The sequence below is a fragment of the Phoenix dactylifera genome, chromosome 11 (genome assembly GCF_009389715.1).
Source record: "Phoenix dactylifera cultivar Barhee BC4 chromosome 11, palm_55x_up_171113_PBpolish2nd_filt_p, whole genome shotgun sequence".
NCBI lineage: Eukaryota > Viridiplantae > Streptophyta > Magnoliopsida > Arecales > Arecaceae > Phoenix > Phoenix dactylifera.
Window position 1 is genome coordinate 19477956 of NC_052402.1, and position 17087 is coordinate 19495042.

The 17087-nt window shown below is 37.2% G+C and overlaps 1 protein-coding gene and 1 pseudogene across 2 annotated transcripts in view; both read left to right on the plus strand.

Annotated features, from left to right (window-relative positions):
- LOC103719152 overlaps positions 1-3027 on the plus strand; it is a 5871-nt pseudogene extending 2844 nt beyond the window's left edge.
- Positions 3028-12883: 9856 nt separating this feature from the next.
- The window catches only part of LOC103719153 (rab3 GTPase-activating protein catalytic subunit-like), a 29980-nt gene continuing 25776 nt past the window's right edge, over positions 12884-17087 (plus strand). The window contains exons 1-2 of one of the 2 annotated variants that reach the window (XM_008808261.3): positions 12884-13242; positions 13349-13434. In XM_008808261.3, the coding sequence (XP_008806483.3) occupies positions 13113-13242; positions 13349-13434 (216 nt within the window). In that variant the 5' untranslated portion in view covers positions 12884-13112. The remainder of the gene's footprint in view (positions 13243-13348; positions 13435-17087) is intronic. The other variant, XM_039131843.1, reaches the window with a different exon arrangement.

Below are 17087 nucleotides of genomic sequence, written 5' to 3' on the forward strand. Positions count from 1 at the left end.
AATACATATTAGACAGTGGTAAGAATCTTCCTTTTCCTGATGGGGTTCTAATCAACGGCCGTGGATGGAATGGGAACAATTTTACAAGTTGAGCAAGGTAGCCCTTATCTTCCTTCACTTAAAAAGCCTGCTGTTACTCTGCATAAAATTAAAAGTGGATATTGTCTATCTGTGCTTCCATGTTTTTTATCTTACTGCACTGTGATGTACATTATAAGAGTTACACTTGGTAAAGTTGATATCATGATGATGAATACATATATTTTGAAATTTATAGGTAAAACATATCGGTTTCGGATATCTAATGTGGGGTTAGCGACATCTCTGAACATCAGATTTCAAGGGCACGCAATGAAGCTGGTTGAGGTTGAAGGGTCTCACACCCTCCAAAACACCTATTCTTCATTGGATGTGCATCTGGGCCAGTCATACTCAGTCTTAGTCACAGCTGATCAACCGCCGAGCAGCTATTACATTGTGGTCTCAACCCGATTTACTCGCACGGTGCTCACCACCACTGCCATCCTCCATTACAGTAATTCTTTCAGAAAACCTGTGGATCCACCTCCTGCAGGACCTACCATTGAGATTTATTGGTCCCTCAACCAGGCCAGATCCATCAGGTATTATCCTAATCTTTCACTTCAAAAATGCTTAATTAACATGTATTTATTCTCTCATTTTCTTTTTCTTTCATCTTTGTTTACCCCTTAATATGCATATATAATATACTTCTGCACTTGAGCCATATAAGCTTCTCTGAAGATAACACATGTTCATTAATATAGTCCTCAACCAACTCAAATAAGCTCTTTAACTATGGCCATGTCCTTTCTGTAAATAAAAATTTGCTCGTTGTCCTGTATCAGTGGAGTGGTTTCGATCTAAATTCTCTCCTAATCCTTGGTTATAAAACTTGACTGTGTACTGTGGTCTCCATCATTTAGCATTTGTTTGCATAATTAGAGATAATCTGATTTTTTAACTCTGTTTCCACTTCAGGTTAGAATACATACAACTTAATTTTTTTTTTTTTTTTTTATGTAGACTCTTGGAATTTGATGTTCCTAACCATGCATATTTTTTCTAGACTAACGCCGTTATATTTAGCATATATGGATGGGAGCTCGAGCTAATATCTTTAACAATAAGGATAGATCATTTTATGTAGTTTGCTCTGATTCTATTGATTTATTAAATTTCTTATTAAACCTTGTAGATATTCAGATCAAGACAAGGATGACTAATCTTTTGCTATCTAAAAACCAGATGGAATCTCACAGCTAGTGGGCCAAGACCTAACCCACAAGGTTCCTACCACTATGGCCTTGTGAACATCACCCGAACCCTCAGGCTTGCTAACTCTGCACCTATCATCAATGGCAAGCAGAGATATGCAGTCAACAGTGTCCTCCTTCATTCCAGCTGATACTCCCCTGAAACTTGCTGACTTCTACAAGATTCCTGGAGTGTTTTCACTTGGAAGTATTCCTGATAACCCAACATTTGGAAATGGTTATCTCCAGACCTCTGTCATGGCAGCTGATTTCCGTGGTTTTGCTGAGATTGTCTTTGAGAACTACGAAAACACCGTTCAATCATGGCACATTGATGGATATTCCTTCTGGATTGTTGGGTAATAATAGTGAAGCCAAAACAATTTTGCCAAGAAACTAGGGTTTATATTTTCATTCTTAATTATCATAACCAAGAGTTACTTGGAAATGTGCAGAATGGATGGAGGTAAATGGACAGCAGCTAGCAGGAAGTTGTACAATTTGAGGGACGCGATTAATCGTTGCACTGTTCAGGTGATTACTGCCAATATGGACATTCAGTTTTGCTCACCCTTTAACACATTGGTGAATCATGATCTTAGAGTCCTATGGTTAATTAATGCCAAAAATATATTTTCTTGTGATCTGGAATAGTTGCTTGGGACGTAGTTTACTGCCAGCCACATTTTCATTAAGGGCATGTTTAGATAGAGAGAGTTGGGATCTGAAATGGGAACAGAAACGAATGACTCCCATTCCAACCACTTGGTTTGGGAGAGTTTCATTTCCGATTCCAGAGGAGGAATGAAAGTGCTTCAATCTTCTCAAACGCAATCCCGACTCTCCTCTATGATTCAAATTATACGCTGATTCTCATTTTAATCTATTCTGATTCTAATTCCGATTCTAATTCCGGTCGCAGAACAAATGCACCCTAACTTGTTTGAAAAATATTTTTTAGCCAGCCAGCTCTGCTGCAAGAGTTTCTACCAAATTACATCACATTAGCATGAGCAAAAAAAAAAATCGTATTGGCAATCCCTTCAATCTTTGAGCATTTCATCTTTATCCATGAGCCTACTACTATTGCATGTCTATCAACGCGTCCACATGAAAGCTCTAAACAGTAAATAGAAGAAAACAATCAGAGATTATTCTATGATATTCCCTATTCAGCAAACTTTAGATGTTGCTGTAATGTCGAGGCAAGCAGTCATAATTTTGAGCCCCACTGAATTTTCTGTATTGATGGGAAGATGGCATGAGTTGGTTGTATCTGTTAGCTTTGGATTATCCAACACAATTTATTAAACTTATTTCAGGTGTACCCCAAAGGATGGAGTGCTGTTTATATGCCTCTGGACAATGTAGGCATGTGGAATGTGAGGTCTGAGGACTGGGCTCGACAATACTTGGGGCAGCAATTCTATCTCCGTGTGTACTCTCCGGCAAATTCATGGAGGGATGAGCACACCATCCCACAGAATGCGCTTCGCTGTGGCCGAGCTGCTGGTCGTCGTACAAGACCACTTTGATCTAGAGCATGTCCAGGTCATGTCCAGGTCTTGTAATCAGTGGGTTCTGTTTGTGTGTGTGCGCTCTTCAAATAGACCAGAATGTTCATACCAAACAGGTATGGGTGCATCTAATAGAATCAGAAAATAAAATATTTCTAAATTCTATGAAAATGCAAGAAGAATTGGACCATAGAGGATTACCTGAATGCTCCACCCTGAAAGATGTAACCGAATCCGCCGCTCCATTGGCTTCTCTAAACACATGATGAGCATGATATGTGACGTATATATTCAAAAGCCTCCAAATATCATATAGCAATGGATGTTCTACTCTTGAACTGGTTTTTTTTTAACAATCCATCTGATAATAGTCGTAGAGTCACATTTGAGAAGGATGTGGCTAGCCTTCAAGATATTAACAACATGCAATAAGCCTTCCCATGCACCTCTTATCTCTCCTATAGGCACTGATGTATCAAATAACTATCTTCCACCTGCAGCTATCAACTCGGAGTCGGAGCCTCTGATAATAAATCTAGCTCCTCCTCTCCCACCAGTTCCAACACTACTAGCAAAATTAACTTTAAGAAAGCAAAGGGGTAGGGGCTCCCATATAATAAAATCTAATGTAGAAGTAGCTGAGACTGAAGAGGAATCCTACGTAACCTAAAGTGCTCCCGTACCTCTAATGATAGTTAACTGAATTAACTCTAAAGATTGACTGAGAGACTTTTCTAGAATGAATTGTGTGAAGAGTGGGTGTTCTCAAAGATCTATTTGTTTCCGGCTAGCCACATGTGATAGGCAATATAGGCAAATAAAATGCATTGGAACTGAAACAATCTTTAACTCCATTAGCTTTTGAGAAAGTCAAGAAAGCCTTATGTGGTGATTCTACCATGATAATCTCAATAGAAATGCTAGATAATCTCCATACTTGACTAATTGTTTGCAATGGTAACCATTATTGGTGGTAAAATTAGGTTGTTCTATAGTTGTATATTACTCCCATCTATTATTTTCATGCAATGTAACAATTATTTTTTTAGCAAGATCTATTAGGCTCAGCTGGCTTTATTAGAATTAGTTGCCAATATACGATTTCTTCATCATTCTAGAAAATATATACCACATTCTTATTGAATATCGTTCAAATTTTATATCTGGACTTTATAGAGACTCTGGCAGTTCCCTCCTTTTTCTTAAGAAAGCCCTAACCCTAGTTGTTGTCGGCCCCTTTTGGGTAGAAGTGGCAAAATACAGGTTAGATCGGATACAAGTTAGGTCAAAATTTGGTAGTCCGAACCTGATTTATTTATTAAATAGGTCAAAAATTCGAACTTAAACCTAACTATATTATTAAGCAAGCATCCTAACTTAAATTTATAATGGGTTGAATCAAGCTGAACAACTTAAATAGGACGAGCATTGCCACCCCTACTTTTGGGCTCTTAGACTTTGTCCCCCCCCCCCCCCCCCCTCTCTCTTCCTTCATCTCCTTTCTTCCCCTAACCTTCTTTCGCTTCTTTCCCTAGTTTGGGAGTTCTTTGGGGGGCCATAAAACCTAATTGTCATGATGACCCAACTGGTGATATGTGGAGGCTATGATATTGAAGGAGACCATGTGGTGAAGCAACTATATTAAGGGACGACCATGATGGCAAGAGAAGGGTATGGTGGTGGATCGTTTGCAAGTGGTGGCTGTGATAGTAGAGTGACAGTGTGTTGAGGTCACGAAGTGAATATATGGAGATTGTGTTAGGTTAATGCCACAACTATGAGTTTAGACCATGATACCAACAACAAGTAGTAGCTAAGCCAGTGGAGTAGTGATAAGTGGAAAGTAAATCAAGTGAAGGCCAAAATCTATGACAGTGGTGGAGTTGATGTTATGGAAGGGTGAATGATGAGCAGCAAAAAGTAGAGGCTAGAGAATTGAAGTGAGACTGCGATAGTGAACATATGTTATGGATGGGAGTGGAGGCCATAGTGGTGGAGTGACATGACAAAGAAAAATGTATTGAGTTGAGAGATATGTTTTTTAACATCAATCCAAAATGCAGTAAAGTGATGAAGTCGAAAAAGGCTACAAAGGAGATGCCGTGGAGGAGCATTAGATGACGATAGAGCTGTGTAGCATTGGATTTGGGGCTTCATTGTTTTAGGTGAAAGGATAGCACAATAATTGATGGTGGCAATGAAAGCATTGGAGATAGGAAGGTAGAAATGATGTAGTGATGGACACCATTTGATCTAGCATATAGTCTGGTTCAATTCGATCGAACTGGTCAACATGATGGTCAATGAGTTCAGGTGTTAGGAGATGATTTCATGAGCTTGAAATTTAAATGAAGTGGCCAATTAGACTGGACTAGTGGTTGTTTGGGCTTCGAGGTGAGTTTTTAAGCTTTGTTTAAGTTGTATTGAGCTCGATTTGGATTATATGTATGTTTTGGTTGGGTCGAGCTTTATTAGATAGACCCAGACTAGTTGCTTAGGCTTGAGCTTCTTGCTTCTGCTCTTCATCTCTCCCTTTTTTTCTTTTCCTTGTTTTCCTTTCTTTTGTTTCTTTCTCTTTCTTGGCTTTAGATTGTACTTTGTTTTATTTATCAATGAAATATTATGGTAGGTTTGCACCATTTTATGGAAAAATGAAAAATTACAAAATTATTGACTGTCAATTTTGAAAATAAAAAAATGCAAGCTGAACTTTTTGATAAATTTGATTAACTCATTTATAAGGAAAGAGAAGATGTCTTTGAATTAAGGTTGTGGGCTTTTCAGTTCAAAGATAATGGAAATTTAAGGGTCATTCAACATTCAGAAATTTTAATTATCAACCAATACATAAAATATAAAAATTAGCAATAATTTGCCTAGTTACTTTTGGGGTAGCAAACAAACAAAGCTGCTCAAGCTTGGTTTTCTAGTTACTCATTTGAGCTTTGCTTAGCTTAAAAATGAACCAACTCAAACATCTTTTAGAGCTTGGCTCCTTAAAAAAGATGAGCCTAGATACTGTTTCATTTCAAAACACTAGAGAAGCTTGGCATATAGCTTATCTAAGTTGAGTTTGAACCTTGGCTTGAGCTCAGGTAACCGTGCTAATATATCGAACCACACCAAGCAGTCTAATACTCGGCTCAGCAATCACTTGCTTGTTTTCTATTATTCCTATGAGGCCTAGTTACAAGAAATTGATGTATTTACTTTTATAAGATAATCTATGTTATATCACGTTGTAGATGGTGCATTATACTTTTGCTTGCTATCCAATGTGATTAGCTTACTTGGAGGCTAAATTTGCTACCTGAATTTGCTGCATGATTAGTTTAGTCGCTGATGCAGCAAGAAAAGAAAGAAGGAACGATTTGATCTTAGAAAAACGATCCACTACCACACAAACTGAGGTAGTGAATAGATGTTTGGACAACGTACTATGAAGTTTGGTTGGCAAGAATCCAAGACAATGGGATCAAATACTTACCTAAACAAAATTTGCATTCAATAGATCCATCAATATATTAATAAGTTTCAGTCCTTCTTAGATTGTATATGGATGGGACCCAAGATGTGCTTTATACTTGGCACCAATCCCATAACCCAGTCGAACTAGCATGCGAGCTGAAGATATGGTGCAAAAGCTACAACATATACATGTTCAAGTGCGTGAAAAGATTGAATCAAATAAGTATTATAAGGAGCGTGTAGAAAAGCATCGATGCAGCATGATTTTTGAGATTGGTGACTATATGTGGGCTATCATCTAAGGACCACCTACCAGTTGGAGAATAGGAAAAACTTGCTCCTCATAAGGTTGGACCTTGTTATATTATAGAGAATATCAATGATAATGCCTATCATCTGAAGCTACCAAGTCATATTCGCACGCATAATGTCTTTAATGTTAATCACCTAATGCTATATAATAGTGATACATCTGATGACGAATTAAATTCGAGGGCAAATTCTCTCCAACCAAGGAGAATGATGCAGCATAAGACCATGCCAAGCATCGAAGGAGCCAGCGCATTTTTCAGAATCATTCTTCTTCTTCTTCTTCTTAGAATTTTTCAGGTACTAGAATTCAACCAAATCATTTTAAGAGACTAATTCATAGGATTTTTCAGAATAATTATCAATTGAGTTGCTTCCTTGCCATAGATTTTGCAATCAATTAAGTTTCAGAATAACTCACCATGCACCTTCTTCTTCATCCTTGTCCAATTAGTGATGTTTGGCTTGGTGCTACAAGAAGCCATTGGCTCCTTCGATACTTAGCATGGTCTAGTTAGTCATAATACCTATTAGCTTCACTTTCTGCTGCATTGTTTGTACTACTAAATTTGTCTATAGTCTACAAAATGAGTGAATAAAAATGGTCATACAAACATTGGATTCGCCACATGATGATGTATGTATTTTTTCCTAAAGATGCAATCCTTGATGTGGTATTATTCTTAGAACTGAAATATAATTTCTTGAGGCCCAATATATATACACAATTGAATGAGACATTCACATGGACAATGGAAAGAACAAATTCTTTGGCTTCATAAACATCCATACATGGACATCTAGGAGTGGCATAGCTATTTTGCTCATTTGTCCAATATTATCTTAACAGAAACTTCTATAATGTTTGTCTATTTGTTACAACATGATACAAGTACCTTTTTCCTTTTATTTCAACAAATGTTTGATGTATGCACTTCTATTATGTTAAAACAGGTACATAATATGCATTGCTTTCATTTAAACAAGAGCCATGTGTGATCGTTGCGAGAAAAAAGTAGGGATAATTGGGATGATAATATATGAAAGTATTAAGCTGTCAATGTTGAACATTCCGCTCCTAGTGATATCAGCTACCACATTTCTAGTCCACAGAATGAATGTGCCGCATGATTAGTTTAGTTGCACTATTGAAATTGTCTATTCTACAAAATGAGTGAATAAAGATGGTCATGCGAACATTGGATATGCCACATGATGTGTGTGTTTTCTTTGGAAGATCCAATGCTCTATGTGGTATTGTTCGTAGAACTAAAGTAATGTGATGTTCACATGGAAAATGTAAAGAACAAATTCTTTGACTTTAGAAATCTACTTCCTATGCAGATCTTTTTTCTAGGGCTTTCTCTCTTCTACTATTCCCTGAAGCCCCTCTACTGACTTAAAGCATTGGAGGGTCCTCCCCTTTCTCTTGTGTAGATCGATCGATTTTGGTGACAATAGATCGATGCCATCTGTGGGAAACAAGAAAAGATCTAGAAACATGAAGTCAAGAAGAGGAAGCATCAGAGAGCACTAGACTTGAGATAGTTCGCCCAAGGACGTACCGACGAGGTGCCTATACCATGGACATGGAATTCTAACACTATCAAGATCTACTATCTGTAAGATCTATAATATAAAAGTTTCGTACTTCTGCTAACTATTTATAAAGTTATTTTTTAGCTCTTTTTCAAATGCCTTAAAAGTACCCTCGCAGGATTCAAGTCTTTAAGGTTGGACTTGTAAAGTTGTCTTTTGAGGTGTGGGAACCATGGGACTTATCCTAGGACTACCGACCTAAACAATGAGTTGGGAACTATGGGACTCATCCTAGGACCACCAAACTAAGAACACCAAGGTGACAACTATGGTACTTATCCCAAGATCGCCTAGGTGAAAAGTCGAAGCTCAAGCTAGGCTTGGATGGAAAATAGCCAAGCCTGACCAAACAATCAAGTGTGAAACCTACGGAGGTGGAAATCCTAGCTTAGGCTTGACTTGGATCAAAAGATGCAAAGCCCGAACTATCAATCAAGAGCAAAGATTGTAGAGGTGAAAAATACTAGTTTAGGCTAGGCTCAGATCAAAAGTGGCAAAGCCCGACATGGCCAGTCGAGCGCAAATCTTGCTGAGTTGAAAAATTCCAGCTCATACTAAGCTCGGATTGAAAGTGGCAAAGCCCGTTTTATTGGTTGAGTGCAAACCTTGCAAAGGTCAAAAATCCTAGCTCAAGCTAGGCTTGAATCGAGAGTGGCAAAGCCCAACCTATCAGTCGAGAGCAAAGCTCGCCAAGGTGCAAAATGCTAGCTTAGGCTAGGCTTAGATTAAAAGTGGCAAAGCCCGACCTGGCCAGTCGAGCGCAAAGCTTGTTGAGATGAAAAGTCTTAACTTAGGCTAGGCTCAAAGAAGGAATGGCAAAGTCCGACCCGATCAATCGAGGGCACGACATTTGATAACTCATCCAATCTCATCCCCAGGGTAAAGACAAAGGAAAGTCGACCTTGCATGAGAATGGCTCCCTAAAGCTAACCTAAAGGAGGACCCAAAAAGCCAAACTCCATAAAGTCGACACTAAGGATTGGGAATGGGGGGCAAGGGTCCAGCAGTCGACCTTAATGCCTCCTAAATCCAACCTGAGGAAGAACTCCCAAGAAGCCAACCTCCCAAATTATGGTCTCCAAAGGCCAAATAGGGGGGCACTGGTCTAGAAGTTGACCTCAAGCAATAACGGTTTTACAGAAAGATGACCTTCAAGCCTAAGATCTCCAAAAACTGGACCGGATCAAGAACCCGACCTCAACGGCTCTCAATTTAAGAAGTCGACCTCCAAAATGATTTTTAGAATAAGAAGATCTCAATGGTTTATATCAGCCAAAGATCTACGCACCAATCACATTTTCCGACCTGACAAGATGACACATATCTCAAACCATCAACATTTTCATAATTCAAAAATCCACACAAATAGTCTACTAAAATTTCAACATCCCTGCTCAAATGTCACTGACCTACAATGTGGCCCACTTATTTACTTCCTTAGCTCGAGCTAGAAGAATGACTAAGACTCTGAAGTAGGGAGCATACGATGTGACCCAAATCTGATCTACCAATCATGGGTGATACGTGACACTAAGGGCAACCTAATCTAAAAGGATTCCCATACTCGATGTGGATCACTTTGACCACTACGAGTATCTAGAAGAATTATCATGCTCAATGTGGACCATTTTGGCTACTCCAATATAGTTGAATAAGGTCCATGAGTAAGATTCTCTATATTGGAAAGTGAAGTCATAAGCCAAACTTACGGAGGCCATACAACATCCGATTGAGATACGTGGATAACTTTTCGAGTTCTATAACTTAGTGCTAACCTCTTAGGAGATTAAAATGGATCAAAATTTCATCATTTGGGTCCCAAAATAGATTGGTCAAACCATTTTTTTTTTATTGAAAAATTTTGACCAAGCGTGTCTCCTAATTCGTGAAGAATTAGGCAGAGCAAAAGAAGGCAAAGTTGATATAGAAGTCGAGATCTAACTCTTGTAGAATTTAAAGTTTTTTTATAATTTTTTACTTATCATATTTATATTTGGAAACCTTATCTTATTCGAATTAGAAGAGGAATCCAACCCAAATTATGAAGGAAGGATCTTACTACTACTATAAATATGGGCTAGGATCTTACTACTACTATAAATAGGGGCTATATACCTTAATTTATATGGGGTGGATGATCAATGAAAGATAAAGGGATGTAAACCCTACTTTCAAAATTTTTAATTTTTTCTAGATTTTTTTTCAAAAGATTCGAGTTGAGCAGATTGAAGAAATTCTTTCTTCTCCTCGATTAGTTCAAAACCTATTTCACTTAGACTCGTATTCCTGGTTAATCTGGATGAGAAAAGCTGAGAGTTAGCTCTCCATTTGACTCTAGAATCCAAAGTCTAACCTCGATGAGAGAAGGACTCCGTATCTATAAAAATCAATTAAGGGTACCGAGTATGCATATCATATTCATCTACACTACTCTTCTTCTTCAAGCATTTTTCTCTTTTGTTGTTCCTCCAAGCTCCTTTACTGACTTAAGCATTGGAGAGAGCTCGGCCGGATAAGCTCCGACAATCCTATTTCTCTTCTTCTTTCTCTATGCACATCGATTGGCGCTCTTTTACCTTTCAGATCAGGTTTTGGTGGCAACAATAAACATATATATATATATGTGGATATCCAGTAACATTGCTATTTTGCTCTTATTTGCCCAATATTATCTTAATAGAAACTTCTATAATGTTTATTTATTTGTTACAACACGAGTATTTTTTTTCTTTTATTTCAACAAATGTTTAATATATACACTTCTATTGTGCTATAAATGGTACATAATAGAAAATCGAGTGCGATGTGTGATCTGCGTAATAGGGATGATATTCTGTTTTGTTGTCAACATTGAACATTTCATTTCCAGTAATATTACTTACTGCATTTCTCTTGCTTCTCTCCCTTTCAAAGTGAAAAATTTAGAATAGTAAAATTAATAATTAAAAAAAGATCCTATGTATAGGATCCTTGTCAGCTTCAAATAGCAAAGGATCTAGTATAGATATATATAGATGTAAGACTGTTGTTTGGCATTCCAATTTCTAAAGCTAGTTCAAGCTTATTATTTGCATTTTCAGAAATAATGCCTCTTAACATAAGCAACCTACCTCCAACAATAACATTCATTAGGGTTAATCCATAAGATTGCGTCTATCATGTTTAAACTAGTCCGATACTCCAATTGCCAAGACTAGTTCAAACTTTATATTAGCATTCTTATATATGTCACTCTCCAAAAAAAAAGTTCAATACTTATATTTTCTAGGGGTTATTTGTAAGATTGGTCCTATCTATATTGTATAAAAAAGGAGCTCTAATTTTAGTATATTCTCTGATAAATTCTGTTTGTTAAATTTCATGATCAAAATATCCTCTGCAATCATTAAGAAAAATATATGACTTTAGTTCCCAAATATTTCTATCTTACGCGTACACTTCAAATTCAAATTTCGTTTTAAATTTTTAATTTTTTAACAATGTTTATTAAATTGTAAATTTAAATTAGTTGGAGTCTTTCAAGAGAAAAGACTCTCTCATCTACTTTGACTCTCTTTCTCTGGCTAAATCCACATTGGAAAAAAGTGCCACTCTCTCTCTCTCTCTCTCTCTCTCTTATGGCCTACCTCTCCCTCTGCACTCATCTAGTCATCTTTCTCTCCTCTTCTAACCTGCCCTCCCTCTCTTCCACATAAAAAAAGCTCTTTTGACTTGACCTAGTCTCTCTTCCTCTCTCCTTCTACTCTAACTTGCCTCCTCTCTCTCTCTCTCCCTCTCCTTCCCCATTCTACACCATCTCTTATCCATTCAATTATCTTTTTTATTTATTTTTCTTTATAATAGTTCAAGGATTTGAAACATTGTCTTTATTTTGTTCATTAGTTTTCTTTAATAGCTATCTCATATATCCTTTTTTATATTTTATTTATATCTATTTATTCTAATATAATTTAATAATTTTATGATTATATTTTTATTTTTACTAGTTTTATTAAATGTGCACTGCACATGTTTGGCTTGCTAGTTATATTTAAATTAGTTCTAGCATTTCAAGTTGTAGGAGAAGTTCAAACTTTGTTTTGAAATTTTATGCAACATCCATACACCTAATACTGACATTCTCGAAGGGATTGTATGCATGATTGCGTCTATCATGTTTGATAGAGTCCTCCCGTTCCAATATCCAAATGCCGGGACCAATTCAAACTTTATTTCGGGGTTTTCACATATAAGACCCTAACAGAAGCATATAAATATAATAATAACACTGTTTCGGGGTTTATATGTAAGATCGCTCCTGTCATGTTTGAGCTAGTCTCGGCAATTCGAGTGCCAGGACTAGTACAAACGTATCGTCACCTTAACATTAAAACATTTGATATTGTTCATTAGGGGCTTCTATGTAAAATTGCTTCTGCGTTCTACCACATTTATGCGAGTCTCGGCATGGGTAATGACGGGACTAGTTCAAACTTTACAGTTGCGTTCTTATATTCAACGCGCCAAGATAAAAAAACTTGTAAGAATTTGTCCAACCGTTTCTGAACTAATCTCGGCATGCTTCCTGACGACTCTTGTTGATGTTGGCATATAACCAGCAACCCATATAAAATAATTTATATCCTGCACGTTATGCACCGGTTGAGCACCACCCAATTACAGCCGTTTATTTTTAAGGTATGCATCAAGAAATACGGCGAACTTGGTGCACGCCGTATAGGATACAATTTTTCGGAACCTCGCTAGCCGCTTCCGAACCTCCCTAATGTTTGTTTATAAATAAGTCGAAGAAAGCATGCTTCTAAAAATGTCCTCTCCAATCCGATCTCTCCCTATCATTCGTTATTGAAGTGTTTTCCCCTCGTGGCGATTGTCTTCTTCCTTTCTTGTAATCATTGATCCATATGATCTGATCCCAAAATCTTGGTTTTCCGATCGGATTATGGAGTCTTCTTCCGTCTCCTCCTCCCATCTCTCCCTTGTCTCCAGGGCCAAGACGGCCTTCCACTCCGCGGCGGCCAAAGCTGAGAAGGTTCTCACCGACATCAAAGCCGATTTGAAGAGCGATCGAGGTGAGAGTGATCTTTTTCTTTCGTACTTATTTCTTGGTAATCTTGGCAATCTGGATCAGATTTCTGATAAAAAATTTATTTTTTTTGGTTTAATTTGGTGTGAAAGGCGATGGGCAGTCCCAAAAGGGTCCGAGGAGATCTACGGACCAAGAAACTGATGCATCTGATGCCTCTGGCAAACCCCAGCAAGAGGTCTGTTTAAATCTATTTCGATCAGAAAAGATAGTCGCCCCTTTTTTAGTCGCACTGTGCAGTAAACTAGATGTATATCTCAGTAATATCTGTAGTCATCTGTTGTGTGTTTTTTTAATTAATCAATACTATTGGGTAAGTGCTAGTGTGTGACTGAACAGTCCTTAAAATTTTGCTATTCTTTGGTTGTGGGTTCCTGCGTACTTTGCTAATGATGGAACACACATGTTGAAAAAAAAAAACCTTAAATGCGCACGCGGCCAAAATCTCGGGCCGCGTGCGCGTTTGAGAAAAAGGTAACGCCCAGCGAGCGTTACGCATTTGAAAACGGACGCGTTTGAAAACGCGTCCGCAAAAGACCAAATTGCCCCTGTAAAAACCCCTATTTAAACCCCTTGATTTCATCTCTTTGAGAGCACGAAAAATTTGAGAAAAATAGTGGAAAAATTCTGAAGAAATTCTTCTTCCTCTTAGCCACTTCCGATTTTTTGTTTTTACATTTTTATTCAGTTTATTTTGTTTTTTTTTTCTTCCGCTCTTTGCTGGATCTGCAAGTCCGATCGGGTTCGCTTTGACTTCTTCCGAGACGTGCCGAAGAAGAAGTTGTAGGGTCGTCGTATCTCCGAGAAGGATTGCCGGGTGACCCGTACGTAGGGGCAAATACTTCTTTGGGACAGCGTCTACGCGCTTCGACCTGCCTTCAATCAGGCTACTTTCTTCTACTTTTATTTTTAACTTAATATTAGTAGATTTGTAGGATTTGAATTTCTATAATATAAATTTATTAAATGCATAGATTTATTTTGTGCTAGAATAGATTTATTTTGTATTAAAATAGAATTATTTGGATGCCGAATAATATGCATGTATATTATTTTCTTTAAGATTTTCCATTAATTGAATTAATAGATTTATTGTTTATTTATATGATATATTGCTAACAATCCAAAGAAGTATCTGCTTTTGTTAGTAATATATAATTAATTAAATTTTTTATTACAATTGTGGCATATTAGATTTTAATTGCAATAATTGTTTTTGCTAGCACATCATTAATAATAAATTATTCTAAAGAGGTAATAATTTAGTTAACCTCCAAGAGGTTTATTATACCTCCATTTGGACTCCTCAAGGAGTAATTTTCAGATCCCATTCAAACGGAAAATTCGGAAATTGGTTGATACATAATAATTAATCTATTGAATTGACCTATTAGATCTCAATCAATTATTTTAATAAAGGAATAAATCTTTTAATTCATTGAATTGACTTATTAGATCTCAATCAATTATTCTAATAAAGAAATAAATATTTTAATTCATTGAATTGACATCTTAATTACATAATTGATTTGCTACAAAATTAGTAATTAATTATTCTAATAAGAAAATAAATCAATTCTAATATATATAATTTATTGAATTGATAAATTAGATTTCAATTACAATAATTGTTTTGCTAGAATTAAATTTAGTAATCAATTGTTACTAATTCGGAAAGATCAAATGAAAAAAAATCAAAAATTAGTTAATCCATTTAAATTTGCATTTAGGTTATTTTAAATATTGAATTTGTGTGATTTCTAGTGGTTATATCCACTAACTAATAGTGTCTAAGAAAAGCTTGTCAAAAAGGCATACGTGCCTAAGAAAGGCTGGTACTTAAGTGAGCCTAGTGCTCCACCACCGATCTGGAGCTGATCTGGCTATTAGTTTTTTGGATATATCAATTAGACATCCAAAGTTCAATATAAATATTAGTGCAATCTTTTGACATAGATTTTTTGCCTTCAATCAGGTTTCTGTCTCTATTCTGTAACCCTGATCCTATGGCCTCAAACACTAGTGACCACCTTAGTGCCAAACCTGAAAAATTTGATGGCCATAACTTTAGGAGGTGGCAGAACCAAATGCGGTTCTGGCTCACCACATTAGGGTTAATCTCAGCCATAGGTGAAAGTACTACCGAAGTTGATAATGGGTCCAACCCAACTACCTCTTCCAACACTGAACATTCTGCCTCCACTGTCACACCCTCTAGACACCTGATGAGATAGATTATCATTGTATCCATAGAATCCTAGGTGCTCTTTCTGAGAGGCTGTATGATATCTATTACACAGCCAAGAGTGCCAAAGAACTCTGGGACACCCTAGATAACAAATATGGTCTTGATGATGCTGGGGTAAAGAGGTTCAAGGCCTCCGATTTCAATAAGTTTAGGATGGTGGACTCAAAGCCTATGAATGACCAAATTCATGAATTTGAAACCCTGATCCACCAGCTTAGGGCTAATGGAACCAATTTGGATGAATCATTCCAGGTAGCCTGTCTGATAGATAAACTACCTACTTCCTGGTCTGATTTTGCCAAGACCCTGAGCCATACCCAAGGAGTTCTCACCCTAACCCAAGTCTTAAACTCCATTAGGATTGAAGAGCAGCATAGGCTCAGAAATAATACCTCTACTGGACCCAAAAATAATGCATATAATGTAGAGGCTACTCCTAAGAAAAATCAGAACCGACCCTTCCGTAAGAATTTCAAGAAGAAACCCTACAACCCTAGAAACCCTAACCACCACTACAATGGGAAGCCTATTCAATCCCAGGAGCAGAAGAAGAAAAAAGAGGAAGGTGGTGCTCGTTTCTGTTATGTGTGTGGTCGGACCAACCATTTGTCTCCCCAGTGCTTCTATAAGAAAACTGCACCTCTTCAATCTAAGAAGAAGGGTCCACACACATCCAGTGCTCAAGTCAACATGGTGACTTCCGGCGCTGGCTCCTCTGAGACAGCTTTCAGGTCTGTTTCCTTCACTCCTGAAGTTAACATGACTTTACAAGCACTTGATTGGTGGATTGATACCGGAGCTGGTATTCATATTTGTTCGGATCGCTCCTGGTTTTCTTCTTACCAGATCTCAAGTGGAGGAGCTGTGATCATGGCAAACAGCTCGGAGGCGCGTGTGTTAGGAGTAGGACGTGTGGACTTAAAGCTTACATCTGGAAAAGTCCTGTCCCTGCACGGCGTCCAACATGTTCCAGTTGTTAGGAGAAATCTCATTAGTGGTTCCTTGCTTGTCCAGCAAGGCTTTCGTCTTGTTTTTGAGTCCAATAAGGTTGTAATTTCTCATGGTGTAATGTTTATTGGAAAAGGATTCCTTAGTGAAGGATTGTTCAAGTTGAATGTAATAGCTCCTTTAATAAATGAAAATCATTTGATTATGAATATAGAACCCCCTTCTATTTGGCATGGTAGATTAGGTCATGTAAATTATAATTCAATTAAGCAACTTATGAACCTAAATCTAATACCAAAAAGTGATCTTAAGAACCATGAGAAATGTCAAATTTGTGTAGAAGCTAAACTCCCTAGGAAGCCTTTTAAATCCGTTAATAGTGATTCAGATCTATTAGAGTTGATCCATAGTGATGTTTGTGACTCTGGTAGAACTTCTAGAGGAGGTAACAAATATTTTGTGACCTTCATAGATGATCTATCCAAATTCTGTTATATCTATCTAATTAAAACCAAGGATGAGGTGCTCAGCAAATTTAAAATATTTAAGATCGAAGCTGAGAACCAACAAGAAAAGAAAATTAAAATTCTGAGATCAGATCGGGGAGGTGAATATACATCCAATGATATAACTCA